Source organism: Rhincodon typus, unplaced genomic scaffold, assembly GCF_021869965.1.
Source record: "Rhincodon typus isolate 14 unplaced genomic scaffold, sRhiTyp1.1 hic_rhity00000999, whole genome shotgun sequence".
NCBI classification, from domain to species: Eukaryota; Metazoa; Chordata; class Chondrichthyes; order Orectolobiformes; family Rhincodontidae; genus Rhincodon; species Rhincodon typus.
This window is the reverse complement of record NW_025966637.1, coordinates 1-22717: the sequence shown is the minus strand read 5'-3', so window position 1 is coordinate 22717 and position 22717 is coordinate 1. Positions and strand designations below refer to the sequence as shown.

The window sequence follows — 22717 nt, the reverse complement described above, 5'->3', positions numbered from 1 at the left end:
AGAAGAACAAAGTCCTTCTTTATGACATCCTGAAAACATGCAAACTGCAATACAAATGCAAAACTGCTTTCATTGCTTCTTTGCAGCATCCATTGCTTGTCACTAGCTTGCTTTATTACCGAATACACCAGCACAGATTAATCCATGGATGCCACCACAGCATCTGTACTTAACTGAACAAGTGGTTCTTTGGAATGGGACAAGAATTAATACTTCTTCACCACCCCCTCACAAATGTTATTTCTATTTTGTTAAAGACGACAATAAAGCATTAAGTTCAAAGCATTTATTAAAATTTTTATAAAACAATACAAAAATCCTGGCAACAGTAAGAAGATTTAGAGTGAGCCTCATCAGTCACCTGGTGTGTAAAGTGCTTTCGCTTCATGCCCCTTAGGAGCTAGCTAATATACCAACAGTGCTCGATTATGGCCTATGCTTAACTAAACCAAGCTGTGCTACCATCAGCACAAGGTAGCATTCAAATGAGATGATGCAATGCATACAAAATTCAAGTAGTCTTAGTATAAGACACCAAGGACGTATGTCTTATTCAGCAAACATAATAGCAATGTACTTGACAATTTAAATTGGTTTTTTGTACTACCAGCTTTTCACTATAATGTACAATTGCTGATAATACTGTTTCAGAATGTAGCGTTGGATTGAGCAATGGAACCAACAGGGAACTTGCATTAAAATGGGATAATTTTTTTTAAAAGAAATTCCAATAGAGAGTTTTGACCCCTGCATAAGTTATATCTACTAATTTACCTAACAAAATTCCTTTAGCAAGTTGAAAGACTTTGGGATCAATCTTGAACGTTTTCATATCTGAACTGATTTCAGAAGTGAAATTATTTGCTGCCAGCTCTACAAATTGAGGTATGAATTCCCAACCTTTCCTGGGAAGCAGTTTTGAAGCTACAAAACGTCATTCACTGCAAGGAAGTTGCCACTCGCAATTTTTTTTTTTTTGCACATACATCTTCTAAACTTAGAAAAGCAAACTTACAAAAAAACTTAGGTGATCATTTGAAGTCAGCCAAAAAGTGACCCCTTTAAAAATGCAAACCAGATCTCAACAGCCAGTACTGTAGCCAAGAGATCATTCAGCCACGTTTGTTTCTACGTTACTGTCACCAAGTACAAACAGACTCAAAACATTTTAGATGAAAGGAAACAGTTTAGATTTCATCACACTTTCCCCTACTCCATTACAGACATCAGTACCCCAGGTGGATAATATTCCACTGTTGAAGCTGCCCTCTGCACCTCATGTAAGCGCTCCTTATTCACGTATGAACAGTGACCATAAATAGTAGATCAGAAGATATTAGAGCTAAACCTATTCCTGTCTTCACCAAGGGCTCTCATTTTATTGATAAGGGGCAGCAAAGTCTTTCAGAACAGTCACAAATTGCAAATTTGCTTGGATGGTCAAAAGTGACTACCTTCAGTGAGGTTGAGAATCGAAGAAAAACTTTACTTCAATGTCTCTGGGAGCTGTAATTCCTACCCATATCTTTCCATTAGTAGAACATTTTTACGGTAATTAAGATGGCAGTGGATTGCTACACATTCCTGTGGCAGAACTAGTTGCCCTGTTCCAATTCAGGGGTCATTTATGCAAGTTCAATTTAAAACTGCCCACAAAAGGACAGCATTTCTTTAATTCCTGCAATAGCTTGTGATTGCCCAACCCGACTGATACAGAGCAGTAGAGTATAGAGAAAGGTGGTGTTGTTGCTACAACCTCCCCACATGGAAATATAAAGTATGCTTGCATTTCATGGTACATTTCAAAAATGGGTTTCAAATGTCCGATTCAGTTTTGTGCACTCTATTTCTGCAATAGTGAAAAGCTCAACATATACATTCAATGGCTTTGAAAATAACCACCACATTAACACAAAAGAAGGATAGGCCAATCCTGCCTATATTACACAAACAGATAGCACCCACTTTTCAAAACTTCAAAATCAGAATGTGGCACTTTCAGACTCCATCCACAGACATATTAGAAACGGAGACGTAAACACTTTCTAAAAGAAAACATTTGGAAGATTTCACGCAATCTTAGAGAAAGACTACTCGTATTTTTGTATCTGGAATGCCTTTTTCTCAGTCAAATTCTTGTTCTTCTCCATCACCAATCACATTGTCATATTTCCTGAACTAAAGTCCTGCTACAAATTCCCAAAGACTCAAAATAAATGTAGAATATACTTACATTTATGAACTTGGCAGAAATTAAAGGAATTTTTTTTCTAGGACATGCTGGTCAGAGTGGGTGAGATTTTAAAAAGTCACATTGATATTAGAGAAAATAGGTGTACAACTAGAGATTTAAAAAAAACACAATATACAAAATCTCTCTCAGTCTTCTCAAGAGTCTGGTATGCAAAAATGTAGCCCTGATTTTTTTTTTTACACTGGAGATTAGGAGCAAGCCTGCATGTTCTGAAAATGCAAAATAAATTGCTGCCTTTTAGTAGGTGCTTGCTTCTGAAGTGCAGGTCTTTTGCAGCCAATAACAAACCCAGGTAAGCCTGCCGAATGCACGAAGGCCAGTGTCCAGGAAGACCTTATTGGAAAAATAAACTGATAGTTGTATATTGTATAGACACTGCGCTCCAGAACCAGTGGCCCAAATGGATACCAATGTAAAAAGCAGCAAAATCTAAACTATAGTTGTCATGAAGGTGATCACAGTACAAAATAAAATTTAAAACCTGCTATTAAAAACATTCCTTTGGTGAAGAGACTAAAAGTCGTTATTTAAATCCTTGCCCTTTTCTCAGTTTGACTCTTAGTACCATCTCGGGGATTTGCATACTTATCCCATGCAGGTTTCAAATGCTGTAAACAGTTCTTTATGTGGAGCAGTACTGTAAAATTGCCAGACTTAGAAGCCAACCAACCAGAAGGTTCTGGGTTTAGTTGCTATGTGCTTGAGGGAAGAAGTGACATCACACACAATTGTCAACCAGAACCAGCGGTGGCAACAACTGCTGATTGGCTGCTTTGATTGCACTCGTCTTCTGCCTCCGTTTGGCCAATTTCGATTCTGAGGGTGGAGACAGTCGCATGGAACATGAGGTAGCTTTGATGAGGATTGGCTGATTCTCCTCGTCCTGATTTTCTTCATGCTGAGTCAGCTGCCTGTTTACTGCGATTGCTTCAGCTGCAAAGAATGTCAGATCTTTGGCACTGCTGTTCCTGAGGGACAGGACAGAACAAAGAGTCAACACGGCTTTAAAAGCAAAGCACATCACAACAACAGGCTCCAAATCCTGAACGCTTCAGCTTCCTCACCACTTGCTAATCCATTCACAATCCTTTGCTACAGTGGCTTTCGTGTTACAAGCTGCAGCCCCTTCACTAAACAAACAAATGGAACAATCCATGAAAATATACTATGGTCAAAAGCACAAGGTAAAAAAAAAATCAGTAGAAATGGATCTTGAAGTTGTTAATATATAAATTCAAGGATTAATGGCCCAGATTGTCAGCATTTTGCAGCATATCACGGCTTGGTTATATTAGAATTTCATCACCTTTCCCCCCCCCAACCAAGCAACAATGCATTAGGATTTTTTTTGTTTTGCCTTGTTGCTGGAAGTAGGTTTGAGTTTGCTCCATTGCAGTAATTTTTGCTGTCAATTTTCCCCTCAAAATTCCCGTTATGTTAAGTGATTTTAAATGCACACTCAAGCTCCAGACAAAGCTTTGTAAACGTACCTCTGGAGAAGGCGTGGTGTTGGAAGTGTATGCTCTGGTGCGTGCTGAAAGCAAAAAGGAAAGAACACAATCAATGCACATATAGCAGAATTGCAGTCAGAAAGTGCAGTACATAAACAGTTTGGATATTTGTAAATCTTGACTTCTAATGAAACATACCCCCTGCACCCATGGGTGTTCCAGAACTTGTGCTGCACTGAGCCTCTTCTTGGCATCTCTGACTAAGAGTTTAGTTATGAGATCCTTTGCACCAAAGGAGATGTGTGCCCAGTCCTTATCAGGGAATTCATACTTTCCTTCTTGAATACTCTGAAATAGGTTATTCTGTAAATAAAAGTAATTAAAATTCTTTAACAATGCAAGATAAGTGGTTGTTTAGTTATTAAGTCAATACTCCACAGTTTCTACAATTGAAATTTCATTAAAAAAAAACAAGTAATTCAAATTAACCAATCCATATTGGCACATAGCCTCCATCATCAAGAGGCAATTTCAGGCAATGGTGGTGGGTGGTACACTGTAGTTGGAGATGCTGTAGCAATATGGACCTTGAAATGCATGTTGTCATCTGGAGCTATGGATGGTAACGGTAAAAGCTCCAACTTACTTCCATCACGTGGCTGACTTGCACACACTCCCACTCTTGCTGCCTGCTTTTGGGGTATTGTTAAGATTTACAGTTCGAGGTTCACCCTTTTGGGCCAGGTGGTGAATGTACTCTCCTTGGGCATCAATGTTACTCATTTGGAGAACTGGTGCAGACAAAATGGGCTGAATGGTCTCCACCTACACTAACACTTGTGATCAGTTCTGGTTATCACCAGTGGAACTCAAACCTGAAGCATCTGGCCTAGAGGCAGGACACTACCCATTGCATGATGAGATCTCCGCACAAATTACACGTAAACTCCCAAATTCTATGTGCTTTTGTTCCCCTCATCTCAATAGTCCCCTCTTATTTTGAAGTGTCGATAGAGTCGCTGCAACTATTGCAAGAGTGGTGCATTCCTGACACCCCATTCCCTTAAAAAAAAATAAAAATTCCACCGCTCTGTATCTCAAATCTTACATTAAAACAGGTATTTATGACCTCCTATTTTAGATCCTTCTGGAATGAGTCAATAACTTCATCCGTCACATTTTTAACTGCCTCATCCACTTCCAAAGACTTCCTGTTTTAACAGACGGCTTTTAAAGATCGTTAGGAAATTAAAACATACTGCAATTCACAAAACAGTAAACCTATACAAATCTGTTACCAACAGGTGAGCACACTTCCCCATACAGCTCAGTTTAACATGGTTGAGATCAAATCATTCCAATTTAATACAATGCACTGATATCCATCTACTGAATCTCAAAGCTGCACTGACACAAATGGGGCCAAACCAGCTATAGTATGAAAACCGAGTTCTGACGAAGGGTCACTGGACCCGAAACGTTAACTCTGTTTTCTACTTCACAGATGCTCCCAGGCCTGCTGAGCTTTTCCAGCAACTTTGTTTTTGCAGCTATAGTATGAAATTGGACAGGAGAGCAACAGGTCAAAGGCATTCACAAGTGCCCTTCATACACTGGCTTCTGCTGGAGAAAGTCACCTGTTTTTATTTGGATTGTCGTGTGTGCTGCAGTTCATACAGACCCCTTTTATTGGGTTTTGCTGTTTCAGTGAATGCTTCAAGCCCTAGTATTAAGATTATAACAATGGTCACTTTCATTATTAATGGGGATTTCTTAAAAATTGAGCAAACCTGCTGATTAAACACACCAAGCAATATTTACCTATATTTGAGATTTGTAATAGTGGCATATTGTCAACCTTGCATTGACAACTGCCTAGTTACGAGCTTTGGAACTTTGTTAAGTCAAAAATGGTGCCCTTGCATTCCAATTCAACATTTACCTGACACAGCTTTGGCTGATGACCACCAGCTGGAAACAAAAATAACATCAACTTCCCTACATTTCTCATGGCATAGGATATCACTTTTAAGCCAGATATTCTTAGTAACAGGAATGTGAAACCAATTCAAAAAGTTGATTATGTAATTTGTCCTAAATTTCAGTGGGTGGATTCTGTCCAGTTTACCACGTGCAGAGTTCCTGAATGTGTAGGTCAGGACTATGGATGTCGAACATCAATTCAGTCCAAAAACACAAAAAACTGACTGACCTCAGCATGTCTCTGTGGACCCTGAAGCCACAATACACAAATTCACCTCTGACAGTCAGCCTACAAAGACAGAACGAAAAAAAAAACTGCCACTTTTGTCCCTGGTTTGTCTCAGTCAGGACAGCAGTGGTCTCAATATGACCCCTCCGGCCAATTTAGGAAGGATGATCCTACAGCAAGAAAGCACGAGGAAGTCAGCATGACCAGGTCTGGCTATGATGCTTCCGTCGTACGTATCTTACCAATGTTCACACTGTTAGACTCACGGAAAATTGCCATTTGGATAATATCCACCTCCAATGTTTCTGCTCTGACAGATATTCAATTCTGAAAAGCCTCAAATTTCCACAGCTGTCACTATAGATCTAGTCTTTCTCCAGTCAGCCAACCTCTCTAGATACTATCTCAACCTTAATCAAACTGCAGCTTTCATGGCAAGTTCAACACTGATGTTAAGTTCATATTCTTTGTATATTAATTACAAGAATCAATTTCCCTCTTAACAATTATCACCTGCAACCCTACCTCAGCCCATCTACAGGTGAAATGCACAAAGGTATAAAAGCATTCACAGGCTCATACGCCAAAACACCATCCTTCAAGATTCTATCCTTCTGCTTCTAATTCTGTCCATGGCACTTCAGCAGTTAAGTGTTACATTAATGTTGGCTAGCTGTTGGCAGCACAGGCATACTGCTCCCAATGGCGTTCTCAGCAGTAATAAACCAATGAAAAATATGCATTGCTCCTCCCCTATACCAAAATATACCACAAAACCAGAACCCATTTACCCCAGAATCCATAAAAGCACACAGTTACAAATAGTCTTAAGTATTTTAATAGGGAGAGTCGACAGACCTTCAATTCTGTACTGCAATCATCCAATTTCATTGGGATCTTAGCATCTAGTTTGTCAGATAAAATTTGTAACACTTACTTCCATTTCAAGAAATGTAATTATTGTGGACCTATTCTTAGTTGAAGTCTACTGCCACAAGCTTTCATTGTATGTGAACTTTCAATATGAAAAATGAGCCAATCATGAAATGCCTGATGTTTTAAATGGGATTTTACAGACTATGTGTAAAAAACGTAGGTCACTCACCTGACAGGAAAGACAGGCCTCCCCTCGGTCCCAACCACAGTCAGTACCACAGTTTCCGACAAAGGGCGGATATCCACTGAGCATGATGTATAGTATAACACCCAAGCTCCAGAGGTCACAGCGCTTATCATAGATCGTAGCCTCTTCATTAAACGCCTCCACAACTTCTGGGGCCATGTACTCGGCAGACCCACACTATATACGTATATAAAAATAAAAAGAATTCACAGGAATTAGATGTTATAATTCATCCACAATGCTTTATGCTAAAATTGCCACATTTTAAAAATTGAAAACACAACAGAATTACATTTAGATGACAGTATTGGTTTTCAGCACAATCAATATTGAGGCAATTTTTTTCATGCTAGAACATCACAGTCAACTTTTATGAACATTTAACTCGTCACTTTGGCCTGTTTGTAAGTAAAAGTGATTTCCAAATGACAATCCTACATTCATCACCAGAAGGGAAAAATAACTGATCATGCCATGGTAGCGTTCCCATTTCCCAGCTGTATCAGTCAGAGCAGCAAGAAGCAGATGATTTACATCCAGGCCTCTGCCTACATCACTGTGATACATGAGCAACAACTTTAGAGAGGCTATAATCGGTGGATCTTCCTTCTATTGACAGCACTGCCTTTTCCTTATCCACAGACATCCTCCTCTGACAGAAAGTTACAACTGCATCATAGAATGATAAGCTTTTGTTTTTTAAAAAAGAAGTTCTTCCATTTGGAGGCAAAGAAAGCTATGATATTTAAATGAAGATATGCTTTTCATAAACAAAAAAAGGAAAAAAAAAAACTGTGGGCAAAGGAAAGAATGTTTTGCAATTTTAAAAAGTAACTGGCAGATCAATTTCCCACTTGCAGAATAATTTTAAACAGTGTCATATACAGTTTCCAACTACTTGTTAATCTTTCAGGAAGCTGGCAAGCACACATTCAAATAATGAGCAACCTAACAGTTCAAACAATTGGATAGCCCCTGAAAAGAAATACGCTTCAAAACCAAGCTCACAGTCAGACAGCTCATCTCGTTCAATTAAAAAGAAATGAACGCTTTTAGATTTGTCACATCACATATGTATTTGCTTCATTACGTACACGACCTATGCAGAGATCATAGTTAATCAAAATCCCCATATAAAGAAATACACAAGGTATCACATCTCCTCTATTAGTCACCACAGAATTTTGTCGAAATGGATCATGTACAAAGTGTCTGTCCAATATAGTCACAGACAAACATATCTATGAGCCTGGTTTTCTTTTATAAGTATTTAGAAACTAAAAACAAATTTGCAGAATCAAGTCTGAGAGTGTTATACTGCAGACCATGGTTAATATTTAGTGAGTATTTATGCTGAAAACAATCTTAAGTGACCTATGTATACAACAATAAACCCAGCAATTCTACAGATCAATCAAAAATGTGATGCAACTCAGGCCTACAATCTGCAAGTCGCTCGTTAGCTATATAAAAAAAAGGGACTTTCCTAACCTTGTAAATCAGTCACACCATACCACCGTATACAGGCCACTCCCAGTTTGCAATTTACTTGGAACTAGTTCATCTTCAAAATAAACTTATGAACTTTTCTGGGAATTTTACATCAGGGCTTCGGTTCAAGGACAGAATCTAGCAGAAGTCTGCAATCTATTTTCAGTGCATGTACCACACTGGCAAAACGAGTTTTCTTGCCCTCACGTATCACCGCATCAACCTCCGGATTCAATGCATCATTCTCCGCCACTTCTGCCACCTGCAAACGGACCCCACTACCAAGGATATATTTCCCTCCCCACCCTTATCTGCATTCCGGAGGGACCACGCTCTCCGTGACTCCCTCATCCGCTCCACACTCCCCACTAGCCCCACCACCCCCAGCACTTTTCCCTGCAACCGCAGGAAGTGCTACACCTACCCCCTCACCTCCATTCCAGGCCCCAAGAAAACCTTCCACATTAAACAGATGCTCACCTGCACATATGCTAATGTGGTATACTGTATCCGCTTGGTTTCCCGATGTGGCCTCCTCTACATCAGGGAAACCAAGCAGAGGCTTAGGTGTTCCACAAAGCGGTCTCTACGCTCGGTTCGCGACAAACGACTGTACCTCCCACTCCCTGGACAACATGTCCATCCTGGGCCTCCTCCAGTGCCACAACGATGCCACCTGAAGGCTGTAAGAACAACACCTCATATTCCGCCTGGGAAACCTGCAGCCCAATGGTCTCAATGTGGACTTTACAAGCTTCAAAATCTCCCCTCCCGCAAACTCATCCCAAGGCCAGCCCACCTCATCCCTGCCTCCTTGACCTGTCCGTCTTCCCTCCCACCTACCTGCCCCTCCCTCCTCACTGACCAACCCCCAACCCAACTCCCTACCTACACTCACCTGTACTGGCTTCATTCCCACCTTCTTGACCTGTCCGTCTTCTCTCCACCTATCTGCTCCTCTATCTATCTTCTATCATCGCCTCCCCCTCTCTCCCTATTTATTTCAGAGTCCCCTTCCCCTCCCCCATTTCTGAAGAAGGGTCCAGACCAGAAACGTCAGCTTTCCTGCTCCTCTGATGCTGCCTGGCCCGCTGTGTTCATCCAGCTCTACACCTTGTTATCTCAGATTCTCCAGCATTGGCAGTTCCTACTATTGGAGTTTTCTTGCCCAGCTGTGGTTGCTGAGGGTAGGGGTGAAGTGTCACTTTCTTGAACCACTATTGCTTTAAAAAAAAAAGCAATGCTGCTCCCAAATGGGATAGGTTAGAAATTGTCCAATATTTGAGTATGACTTGGGGGTGATGGTGTTCCTATGACTCTCCTCTGGTAGAGGAGATCGTTGGGCTGTGAGGTTCTGGCAAAACAAGTTTGGTGAGCTGCTGCAGAGTATGCTATAAAACATGCAATATACACCAGGCCAAAGACAGAATCCAGCAGCAGCAACACCTAGAAAGCATGCTGTTTGGTTTTACTGCCGAGTGATTATTGTTGAGGCTGGACCTATGAACGCATCTGGTAAGCATTTGATTTAAGTCAAAAGGAGTATATATTAAAGGAGGCGGGGTCTTGAGAGGGCAGAAGCACAGAGGATTTAGGCAGGTTTTCTCCCCCCAGTGAACATAACCTAGGTGGCAAAAGGCACAGGCAATGTTGTGAAACGAATAAGATAAAGAGAGATTTAATAAGGGAGCAAGCAGCTTCAGGCAGAAGAGATCTACAAGGCTGCAAGAAGGGTGCAGAGATAGGAAAAAGGAAGAACATTTAAGGCTTTAAAGATGATAAAAATAAATTTGAGCCATTTTGAATGGCTATAAAATTGGAAAAGCAGAAATAGGGTGCAAGCTAACAAGAAATCATATCCTGAATAAAAGCTAGATCACAGTAGGTCAGTATTATAAACAAAGAAGTGAAAATCTAGCTCAATTATTCAAAAATCCAAGAGATAAAACCCTTTGCTCAGACAGACCCAAACTACTAAACAAGAAACACCGAAAAAAAAACTATACATGACTAGTGACTTGCACCTTGCTGCTGATTTAAAGCAAAATTTCACCAGTGTTAACAGCAACTGGATAATTACACATCCTATTATGGCCCCTTCGTAAAAAGGAACAAATCCGAGGCACAGACACTTAGCCCCTCCCTACAACCTAACCTTATACAGAGAGCTGAAGTGCCCTTTGCCCTTCTTGTGAAACACCCACATTTCCACCAATTGCATCAGATCTGCTGAGCTGTGTGGAACTTTGTTTTGCTCATAACGAAGTAACATGATGAAATATAGGTACAACCCAAACTAAGCAAAAGCCACACAGTTCACATTGATTTTTGTGCAACTTATTGGCCATTACTTTCTGGTCTAACAAGATTCTCACATCACTCATCTTAATTTTATGTTCCCACTTCAGCCATTGTAAATATTTGGAAACACAAAGTCTAGCAGTTATTTGATTATAAACACTTATAGGCTTGTGAGCTATGGAAGAGCAGACACTATTAGCAGCATTACAGTAAATGATTAGTTTTTAAACAACTGTTTCTTATGGAGGCATGGGTTCAATTCCATGAAGGCACAGTTGGCCTGTGATGTACAGAGTACACTACACAGCTAAGTTAAAAACAAGTTTTAAAAAGCTTCAAAAGCCAAAATATTAAAGAAAATCTAGTTGACACTGCCACAGTATAAGAAGTATAAAATGCGTGTCAAAGTGTCCAATGACAGGTGGTAGGTCTGTGGAAGATAGGATACTGGCCGTTTGTGTAGGCAAACCAAAACCATTTTTTCTACTTAGTAATACAAATTTTAATTTGACCAAGCTGACAACAAATTTTAAGTTTCTGAATTTATATCAGTTTTTTACATATGCAGATGACTGGACAGGAGAGGGTAGTAGTAAAAAAAAAGCATGGCAAGCATACTTTATTGCTATAGTAATTAGTATGCACAATCCACATAAAAACAGGACAAATCAAGCAAACACAAGATTTTCATATTCTCATTCTACGCTTGATAGTTTCAGAAATAACAGCAACATTTGATCACAGTAATTATTTCAGAAGCCAATATTGGACCAGAAACAGATTGATCAATATCTCAAATGTTTGCAGACACTGCAGAAAATAGCCATTAACCTATCTCTTATGGGGTAATTGCTATTTTCTGGAGAATCCTTCAAGAAATCAATACTTAACTAAACACAGCATAAACACCAATTTAAAAAGGTATCTTCTGCAATATCAGCCTTGCAATTATTAAACATATCCACAATCCAGCCAAACAGTACACCAGGTCAAGGCCTAAGACAGAACTTCATGAAAGCAAAAATGTGCAATTGAAATATTCATGCTGCCCTCAAGTCCCTAATGGGAATCTTGAAATGTTCTACTGTGCAAGTTCACAAAGCAGTGAAAGTTTAAGTATATCCCTTGCAAATTTGGAATTTGTCTGCTCTTGGTAAATAATTTACCTTTTGAGATCAGTAATAGAGGTTATGCCCCATTTCCAATGAAACCCAGCAGCAAACAAAAAGGGTGCAACTACAACCCTCCGATAGACCTTATTCAATCCACAAAAAGGTTGAATGTTTATTCAAATTGGCTATGGGAATTTTCCTACGCAAGCCAATGCACTTTGTCCCAAACCCTCATTTAAAACTTTTACTAATATGCAAACGGTTATCCTGAAAATAAACTAAGTCCTACTACAAACCTGAAAGTACAGAGTTCTGCACGCAGTTCAATTTCAAACACTGATTGGAGGGGCAGCTCTCATCTACACTAAGCAGCTACTGATAGATTGAAAATAACATTCAGCTCATGATTCTCCGAGAAGTACGGGAAATCTTTCTAGGAAGGTATTTGTTGGCTAGAACACACCGACCTTGAGCCTGAATGGTGCCAAATGTGAACCTTATAGCAACATGCAAACCATGGAAAGTTCACAAGTTCAGTGACATTTAAGACCACACTATAGCTGGCAAGTACTTTTCGCTCAAAGTGCTGCATGCACACACTCCGTAAGCCCTTTAGTATTATAGCTAATTTTTAAATGAAACTGAAGGGTGCATTCATATTATGAGTTTAATAGTGAGATGTAGTTTTAGTTTCACACCAAAACCAAACTCACAAGTAAATTGGATTTTAACATTTAAAGTAATTCCAAACCAAAGACTGTTACTTCTGGGCAGTCTCACTATTTTGCTGAACGGCCAGCAGATCAGGCCCCCACTCAAGATACAGTTCATATCCTTACTATTTTTACTGTAATGTATAATAACACTCATCAATAAGCACAAAACATAATAGGTGCATCTTCACGGTAATAATTTAGCTGGCTTAAGGAAACTAAACCCATGTTTTAAATCATGAAATCTGTATCTAAACAAAGGTAAATAATGGAACATGCAGCACCTCAACAGCATCAAATTCTTTTTCGCCATAAAAAACCCTAAACTAGGCTCAGAAGTAATATTGCACAGAGGTGATAAAATATGAATGCCCAGAGCACAGGGCAAGAGAGCAAAAAAATTGACAAGTGAGTTACTGAGTAGAATTGCACAGATGCACTCAAAGGGAAATCTTGCAAAAGACAATGTAATTAACAATTAAGGGTCATAAGGAAGTGTTGGTGATCTCAGAGCAATTGAACATCAATCACATGATCAAGTTATCTGTGGTGTGTGGCAGAATTTCAGGTTTAATAGCTACAGCTTTCACAGCAATGAGTCAACTGCAGATTCTGAATGTAATCCATCTAATAGATCTAACTAAGCCCACTTCTTACCGGTGTCAGAAGTTCAGGGGTCGAAATCGGGGAGCAATCACCATTCAATTTGATTCCACTTCCCAAGTCGAAGTCACAGATCTTGACTGGGGAAAGCTAAAAGTAAGGGACAGAGCAAATACAATAACTGGTCAGCTCCAAATTCTGATTGGAAAATAAACCTCCCCTCTCTCATTTGTTTTGGTGTAACTGGATTTAAAAAAATTCATGGGATATGGGTGTCACTGGCTAGGCCAGCATGACAGGCTAATTCTAATTGGCATTGAGAACATGGCGGTAGCTGCCTCTTTCACTGCCTCAGTCCACTGGTGTACATACACTGTGCTGTTGGGAAGGGAGTTCCAGAATTTTGACTCATTAAGTTCCAATTCAGAGTAGCACTTGGCTTGGAGGGGAACTTGCAAGATGGTGCTCCAAGGGATCTTCTAGATGGTAGAGGTCATTGATTTGCAAACTGCTGTTGGAGGTGCCTTTGCAAGTTCTGACTGTTTCTTTTAACATGGTACATACTGCTGCCACTGTGGTGCCAAAGAAGTGGGTGTTTTCATTCCAATTGGTTTTTGATCTTCATGAGTTTTTGTTGAAGCTGCACTCATCCAGGCAGATGGAAATATTCCAGCACACTCCTGACCCATGCCTTGCATGGTGAACAGGCACTGGGGAGTCAGTTAAGTTACTTCCTGCAGGATTCCTGTCATCTGACCTTCTGATGTAGTCAGGCCAGTTCAGCTTCTAGTCAATAGTATACACCAGGATGTTGACAGTGGGGGATGGTGTTTATATGATCAGTTTGCTAACAATGTATGTAACCAAAATAAGCTGCTTAAAAACATTGTAGGTTAAACTTGCGTATGTTGCCATCCTGATGGAAGCAAATGTGCTCTTCAGAGGCTTACACGGGCTGGTGTAGGGGCAGCCATTTTATGGTTTATGCTACTTATCTCCTTAAACAAGATGTAGCTTATTGCTTCCCTGCAACTAGTTACAGTTTATAGGAACAGACTCTTCATTTCTACAAAGAATGTTGGAGTCCTTGCCTTAGGTCTAACTCCTACAAGATCCGACTTTATTCTCCCACCAAGAGCTCAGGATGTGAATACTGGGATTGGTGTTTGTTGCACAGAATGAAGTATTAACCCCGTTCAGACTCAATAAATAAAAACTCTGCCAATCAGCAAAGTTACTGATGTATCACAGAACCAGAGGTCAGGATCGCTAACAAGCATGAGCTGATTAACCGTGTCAGTTAGCCTTAGCACCTTTTAATTTGGAGTTGGGGGAAAGCGATTGGGAAAGGAAACCTCTCTAAAGGGCTCCCTTGAGAAACTGCACGTGTGCAAGCACTGAGAAAACTCATCCCACTTTTGGTCACTGAAGATTGATAAACCGACGTTTCAACGAAATTAGTCTATATTCTAGTCACAAGTGATGCTTCAATGTAACAACCAAGAGTCTCCAACTTAGGTTTTACTTTTACACTCTAATAAAAGAAAGCTGTAGATCAGCTGTTAGCTGTATCTATAGAAGCTGACTGTCACGTGGGTATTTCTAGTTTATTTTCCATAAGCTTGGTACACACCATCAGCTTTTACAGTGAAGTCAGTTCAGGAAAGGGATCAGCTTCATGCAAGCTTCAGGTGTATGCAATTGCAAAAATGCACTGCCCAAGAAGAAACAATTTTCATTGGCTGCTAGTAGCAGCCATAGGAAAAAAAAAACACATTCTGGTAGCAGCTCATCACCAATGATCCAATTCTATTTGTGAAACTTAAGCTCTTTCTTCCTTTGTAGCCAGCTTACAAATTGGCCAACTGCCAGACAAAAATCAACATTTTCTCAATGAAGTAAAAAAGGTGAAATATCCCCTAACTGATAAATTTCATTGAGAGAGTGTTGTTTACAATAAACATTATTTCTAGCTTACACTTAAATGGTGCCTACCTGTTCTGGGTTCTCACACAAGATGTTCTCTGGTTTCAGATCTCTATGGGCCATGCCTGAAAAGAAATTCCATTTGGGAAATTAGATCATGCAGAAATATTTCAATTCAGTGCCATTTATTTCTACCACCATTCAGAAATCTTTTCTGGTGTGAAACATATACCCATATACCATTAGTCAAGCAAATGCCTTAACATGGCAAATTTCTGGTTTACCTCCTTTTTAAAACCACTCCAAAACTATTAAAACCAGGTTGCCTGAGGTGCAATACGAGTCTGTCATTAGTTGGCAAACCCCAGATAAGGGGGAGGATAAATCTTTACAAATGTCCTCCACATTTGGCAAAAGGAGGCGCAGGGAGTAAATAGGACAGGAAACATACAGTTCCTGATCATTATTCAGCAACTCCTGGAAACGCATGTAGATGTTGGATGAGTACCGATTGAGTTTGGCCACCATTCACTCGCTGTTGGCCAAAACCCATTGTTTGAGTTTACATGTAAAGGATGCTATCTGCATAATGGGAACGTCAGCCTGGGAAATGCAAGCCACTTCACTTAACAGTGCTTATTGGAAGAGGGTGGGGGAAAGGATCTTTCTTTGGTTTTGATGTCTTCACAAGAGGAGTACAGTCAGAACAAACTAGAGCATCAGGTGATCTCCTGATGCTTATAAAATACTAATTCACTATCTAGTGCACCTTGTTCTGTACTAATCATAGCAGATAAAAATTAAACAAAATTTCCACAACTTGCTAGGTTAAAATTACCTTTGTTATGAAGAAAATCCAGTGCACTTGCTATCTCACGGACAACAACACTGGCTTCTCTTTCATTGAAGTGCTTTCGTCTGTGGATGTGTGTTAATACAGAGCCTGGAAAAGGTTTTTAAAGGAAGTGTCTGATTAGGAGGTCTGACTTATCAAAGATGTCCACATACAATGGTAAAAGGAAAGGCAATCCAATCCACCCCAAAATATCAGTTATTAAATAAAGGCATTTTTCCAAATGAGAAATAGGTAAATAGGCATTCAACACAATAAGAATCCGCTATGTGCCATAACTGCGTGGAGAAATTCAAATTGTAGTTCACTAACTTGAGGGGAAAAAAGTTGCTGCTAACATATCAAATAAATCCATTGCCTCCTCTAAAAATGGATGCAGTTAGATTTCCTACAAATGGACTTTTGCAGATAACTCATGGTTTCAATCGGAATTATTTCCCGATTTGATCAAAGCCAAACTAGCCCAAGTGTAAAGCAGGAGTCCTGATGAAGGGTCCCGATCTGAAACATCAACTTTCCTGTTCCTCTGATGCTGCCTGACCTGCTGTGTTCGCCCAGCTCCACACTGTTGACAGGGTGTAGAACAGGGGCCTTTTTTTGTCATGTCCCAACAGATTCTAGAAATCAAGCTAATTTGTACGTTTTAACACTGGATATAAGCGGCTAAAGATGGCCACCTGACTTATTTTGCGAATTGAAACCACTCTCAAGGCAGGGGAAAATAAAAAAAATTTATAGATCAATACTAAATCAGTGTCCCTCCCAAAAGCCAAAGGGTCATCAAACTGGATCAAACAGTAACAAAAAAAAAAGACCTCATTTTCAAACAATTAAGCCACACAGAATGGTGCAACATCATCATCTTTTATTTGACAAAATGCTTTAAACACAACGATTAAGGGATAATTCACCACAGAACCAACCTCCTAGAAATTCAAAAAACCTCAGCCTGTCAAGCTTTACAAGTCCCTTAGAGACAGCAAGAACTGTTGGAGTCAGAGACAGTGTGGAGCTGGAGGAACACATCAGGCCAGGCAGCAGAGGAGCAGGAAAGTTGACCTTTCGCGTTGAGACCCATGACTTGTTCAGGAAACACTGTTTTAGAACATTAAAAAGGGTCACGAAACAACATTTTATTCCCCCAAATTAACCAGTCACAGGCTGCACTTCTATTACTGCTAGACACAGTGGCTGTCTATAGATATCCAGCGTACACTTATTTACAACACATACCTCCTTTCATCTTTTCAAAAACCAAATAGAACTTGTCCTCATCTTCAAAGAATTCGATTAGTTCAAGAATGTTCCTAAGATAGACAATTATAAAATGGTTAATTCTACAAATTGTGACAACAGCGTAACCAACCCAGTGCAACACCTATCTACAGTACCTAATGTTCCAGATACAATTCAAACATTCCACATCACTTAGCATTGTATCAAAATTCACTGACAAGGTGCTGGTGCTTTTAAATATGAAAATGCATTTCAAAAGCAAGATCAAAATCTACTGTAACAGAAATAATTGTACTGCTCATGCAGTATTTAAGCTCTGTTGAATCAAAGCCATTCCCTAGTCTTACATCAGGATTATCTATTTACAGCAATCACCTGATGGACTAAAAGCTATCCTGTCAGCAGATAGAGTACTGCACATTAAATATCTCCTACTTCTCTTTAGGATTAACAGAGCCATCATATACCTGTGTCCCTGACATTGATACAGCATCTCCACCTCACGGAACACCCGATTGCGACTGTGGCCCGGTCTCTTCTCGATAATCTGCAATGAGCAAAGAATAAACCAGCTCTTCAGTATCCAGAAATGCAAAGTCCTAGTGTAGTTTGTGATGTGACTGCATGGTCACAATGCCTCATTGTTCATAACATTCCAGTCAATTTTTTAAAAAACTATTTGCCTTGTTGCCTCGTTAAAAATTACAATTTTAACATTTCATTTCACAAATCTTATCCAACCACACAAATAGGCTGAGTAATAGTGATCAGCAAAATCCTCAAAATATGCACAAATGCAATTGCTTATTATGCCAACAGAAGCTTTTTTCGCAAATGTACTCTTACTTTCTCAATGATAACCACTATGAGCATTTACAAAAATAATCACTATTTACATATTTACAAGTGGAAAGCACATTATGCCAGACTGCAAACACTGCAGAATTCCTCTACACCTTTTAACAGCATAAATCTTGCCTTTCAGATCAAAAAGGTGGTGGCTTGACTACCTCTAGCCAAGCAAGGGTTAACTACCTTAAGAAAACACTGTTGCTGATATTAATCCCCACCCAGGTCAAATGTTTTTACACATTATGTTCCAGGAAAGCTTATCATGATATAACTATGCAGCTTCACTTTTCAATCAAAAGCACAATTATTTTGATCTGAACATCTTTACAGAAGAAAGGACAATTGGGTAAATTATAGAAATCAAAAAGGGAAACTTAAGCTACACTACCAGCTCACTGAACCAAGCAAACTTACACAATATTAAAATGCTGCCCACTTATTGCTGCAACACAAAGAAAATCACTTTTTAAATCTCTCCTCATTTGAAGCATTTGGTAAATTCTCTACACAAGGAATGCAATTCAGACCAAATGCTCTTCACAGATCACTGCTAGCTCAAATTAAAAACAGCTGCTTAGAGCAAAGTTTGCAAACACCCACGGCAGAGCTGCAGAGTCCCAACCCCCACTCCTTCCCCTCCTCCACCGCCAACTGCTTTGTTTAGCACCAAACACAATGTCCCCACTGCCAGCTGCACATCATCCAAAATCTCAAGACTGTCCCACCCTCAGCAATATAAAACGGCTCAGATTACTAACAAAACAAAAAAGAACCACACCACCCTGCTCTCACAAACCCTAAATCAAGAGACTGAGCACTCGTGACTAATTCTATACTGCATCTAGTCCCAGCACAAGGGCAGCAAATCATATGGTAGACTGAACAAGACTGGCTGGCTTGTAGTATACAGTTCCAAAGCAAGCATTTTTTCTGCTCTTTCCCCCATAAAGTAACCAAAGACTCCTTCACCCCACAGTGTGGGAAAGCAAAGGCAACTCATTTATCCAGCCTCTGCAACTCTGGCACACGCTTTAACCCGCTATTTTCTGGAGAAAATATACTGTCAGCCAAATAGTCCTATCTTGCCGGATTCCAAATTTAAGGCCAAACCGCATCAAGCACAAAGAATTGCTAACATCCATCAGACCACAAGCTGGTTACTCAAAAGCATGTTTTAGCCATTTCTGCTAGCAACCCCAAAATTCATACCATTAACCCTGACTTAGTAGGTGCACAAAAGAGGATTTGGAGGGGTGGGGGGGGGGGAAAGCACAGCTGTTGCATAAAACTTCTTCAATCCCACTTTTTAATCAAGTATTCCATATTGCATCAAGAATTTAGCCTTTGCCTGATACACACCATATTTAGGTTCTACCTACATAGTTGCAGTTTGTGAATAAAATATCATTTTTCCAAATACATAGCAAAAAAGTCATTGTAAAAGGGTGATAGGTTAAAAGGAAACAATGATCTTCAACAAAAATATGGAAATGTCATTTTATAGCTTATCGTCAGTGAATTGTCAAGCTCAGAAAATCAATGATTTACACTGGATATCTCGAACTTGTAGCTCCAATCAGCCTAACAAAAGGCAGCTTGGTGCTGCAGAATTAGTTCCACTTCCAAAACTTGCAAGCAGCAGACACAGGAAAGAACAAAAAGTGAAAACTGTGGTGAAAGTGACACAACAGGGCTGGAATTCAAACACCAATTGTCCATATTGTTCAAGATATACTCTATTCAACTTGTCCAGAGATCTTTCACACACTTCTGGAGCAGGTGGGACTTGAGCCTGGGTCTCCTGGCTCAAGATGTTGGATCTTACCAGTGCACCAAAAATACCTTCTCACATTGTCTCATTACCATGCAAGTCCAAGCATAGAGCAACTAAGCCACAAAACACCAGAATGGCTGATCTGGTTAGTTTCACACTTCCCAAGTTGTAGTGAGAGGTTGAATAGGCTGGGGACTTTTACCCCCTAGAGTGTCAGGCGCTGAGGGGTGACCTTAGAGGTTTAGAAAATCATGAGGGGTATGCATAGGGTGAAGAGCCAAGGTCTTTTTCCTAGGCTGGGGAAGTCCAAAACTAGAGGGTATAAGTTTAAGGTAAGAGGGTAAAGATATTAAAAGAGACCCAAGGGATAGTTTTTGCATGCAAAGGGTAGTGCATGTACAGAATGAGTTGCCAGAGGAAGTGGAGGAGGCTGGTACAATTGCAACATTTAAAAAGGCATCTGGATGGGTATATGAATAGGAAAAGTTTGGAGGGATGTGAGCCAAATGCTGGCAAATGGCACTAGGTCAGATTGGGATGTCTGGTCGGCATGGACAAGGTGGACCAAAGGGTTTGTTTCTGTGCTATATGACTATGCATTTCTTGTACCCATCTATTCAAATATTCACCAACTTGAATACAAGTAGCTCTACCATTTAACTTAGCAATGTTTCTTTTTCAAACACATTCACACCATTTATTCCCTCCCTCTTCTAGGATTGAGGCTGTGCAACCAGCGGTAGGCTCCATGACAATGTAAATATTTATCCTCACCATCTCATATCTTTACAAGACCACCAACCTTCTCCACTAGAACCATTTACAAATCTAACAAGTTAACTGCCCTACAATGCATCCTGTCTACTGTCTGGAAGTCTTGTAATGCAAATAATTTCAGGCGGGCATGTATTTCAATTCTTGAGATTTGTCTGTGGAATAGCATTTCCGCTATAGGGCTCTTGTGGCACTGTGGAAGTACCCCTTCCTCTGAGCCAGGTGATCTCAGTTCAAGTCCCAACTAGGGTGTGTAATAACATAACTGTTCGTTAGAAAAATACCTACTAATTCCATCCCTCAAACAAAGATTGATTACAGCAGTTTCCTGCAAAAAGCAACATTATTCAACTTTGCTTTTGTTTACATATCTTTAGAAGATCATAGTTTTAAAGCTTAAGATCTGTATTTGAAGGTATTTTCCTGACAATAAAAAAATTCATAATGATTCAATTTGTGATGTTTACAGATGACAGAACAGGATGGGAAAAGTTCCAATGCAGCATTGTCCAATGTAACCATACCCATAAAACCATTCCAATTGGTCCAATCATTTTCTAAGTGAAGCAAACTACATTTTTGATAAGAAGAGTGCTCCACTTGCCTTCACAGCATATTCCTTGTTGGTGATTAGATTTCCACAGGTCTGGACTCTGGCAAATGAACCCTCTCCCAACATCTCTCCATTTAGCTTGTAAACATCTGCGAAAAGTTAAAGGAAGTTTTGACACTAATCCAAAGACAGTTGGGACAATCCTCCCTTTAATACAACCCAATGAAAGCAAAGTTCTCAAATTAAAGAACAAGATAGAATTATTTGCCAGTGTTCAAACTAATGTAAAATCAACTGGAACTTGAGCACATCAAGCAGTGGCATAGATTAGGACAATTAGAGAACAAGAAATGTGAACAGAAGTAGGCCATTTGGCCCTTTAAGCTGCTCACCATTCAATATGATCATGGCTGACCATCTTAGGTTCCTGCTTTTGCCCCACACCCTTTGATCTCTTTAGCCCCAAAAATTATATCCTTCTCCTCCTTGAATTACCATAGTCTGTTGTGCTGACATGGGTGACACCAGCAAAATACATACAATGCTTATAATATGTAAATAGCAGAAAGTCAAAGTTGACAATTAATTATGGGGGGGGGGGGGGTTATACTTCATAATTTCTTGAAAAATAAAAACCCCACATCTAAAATCTCCATTTCAACTGTAGCCCATTAATCCATCTTACTTCAGAGTGATCTTTCGCTTACAGATTGCACATGTTTTAAACAACTGGAAAGCTGATCAATTAACAACCTTAACCACTTCTTACTCAGTCTCAGTACTGAATGTAAAAAGTGCAGCAACGGTTAAAGGAGTAAGAAATGGAAAATTATGTTCTTGGATGTGATACAAATTCAGTCTGCAGTTACATAATTTATCTTGGAATCACACGTTATAAAATCAACAGATTTACCTTCAAATTTGCCACTGAAGCTGTCTGTGGCCCGACATCTTTTTTTCTTCTTATTCCTTTTCTTGGCATCTGGGATGTCAATGGGCAGGCTCGAGGGCATGTCTACAATAAGTGAGAACTTTTTCACTTCTAAAGTCATCTTACACAATCACAGAAGCTAAATACAGTAACTTTAATAGTTAATATTAATATTCTAATCAGTAACTACTTACCAGGTCTAGTAGGACAATCAAAATTAAACACCTTCTCAATATGAGATGGCCCAGTGTCATCACAATAATCGTCAAAAGGAGTCTGCCCCTATAAAATATGAATATTATCAAAAATCTAACAAATCAAATCCACTAGCCAGCCAACAGCTTAATGCTAATCTACAAGAGGCGACTCTGGCTCATGTATTTTATAACCTCCCCCGGCTGACAAATCAAGCCAAATTCTGAGTCTGAAAAGCTTCCGTAACGGATTGCTTACTGTAATTCTGTATTTTCAGTCACGGAAGAAACTCGGAGTGTTACAAAGAGACCGCTTATCTAATTCTTTCATCAGCCTACTCTCAAAATGGAGCCGTTTCTATAC

The 22717-nt window shown here is 39.7% G+C and overlaps 1 protein-coding gene across 1 annotated transcript; it reads right to left on the bottom strand.

The window, feature by feature from the left end:
- Positions 1–271: 271 nt before the first annotated feature.
- Positions 272–22481, bottom strand: LOC109922046 (MAPK interacting serine/threonine kinase 2). Its single transcript, XM_048592308.1, has 12 exons — positions 22354–22481; positions 22142–22243; positions 21280–21377; positions 17743–17822; positions 17273–17346; positions 16025–16129; positions 15256–15311; positions 13315–13410; positions 7023–7217; positions 3904–4068; positions 3745–3788; positions 272–3222 (listed from the first exon to the last, which is right to left on the bottom strand). Exons 2-12 carry the CDS (start codon positions 22239–22241, stop codon positions 2973–2975), a joined length of 1263 nt encoding a protein of 420 aa, XP_048448265.1. The 5' UTR covers positions 22242–22243; positions 22354–22481; the 3' UTR covers positions 272–2972.
- Positions 22482–22717: the final 236 nt, after the last annotated feature.

Excerpts from the sequence above, each read along its gene's own strand:
- LOC109922046 (XM_048592308.1), bottom strand. The coding sequence starts at position 22,241 with ATGCCCTCGAGCCTGCCCATTGACATCCCAGATGCCAAGAAAAGGAAT. Across the intron at positions 21,378-22,141 it reads CTTCAGTGGCAAATTTGAAG|ATGTTTACAAGCTAAATGGA; the intron begins GTAAATCTGTTG and ends AACTTTTCGCAG. Across the intron at positions 3,789-3,903 it reads AACACCCATGGGTGCAGGGG|CACGCACCAGAGCATACACT; the intron begins GTATGTTTCATT and ends TTTTGCTTTCAG.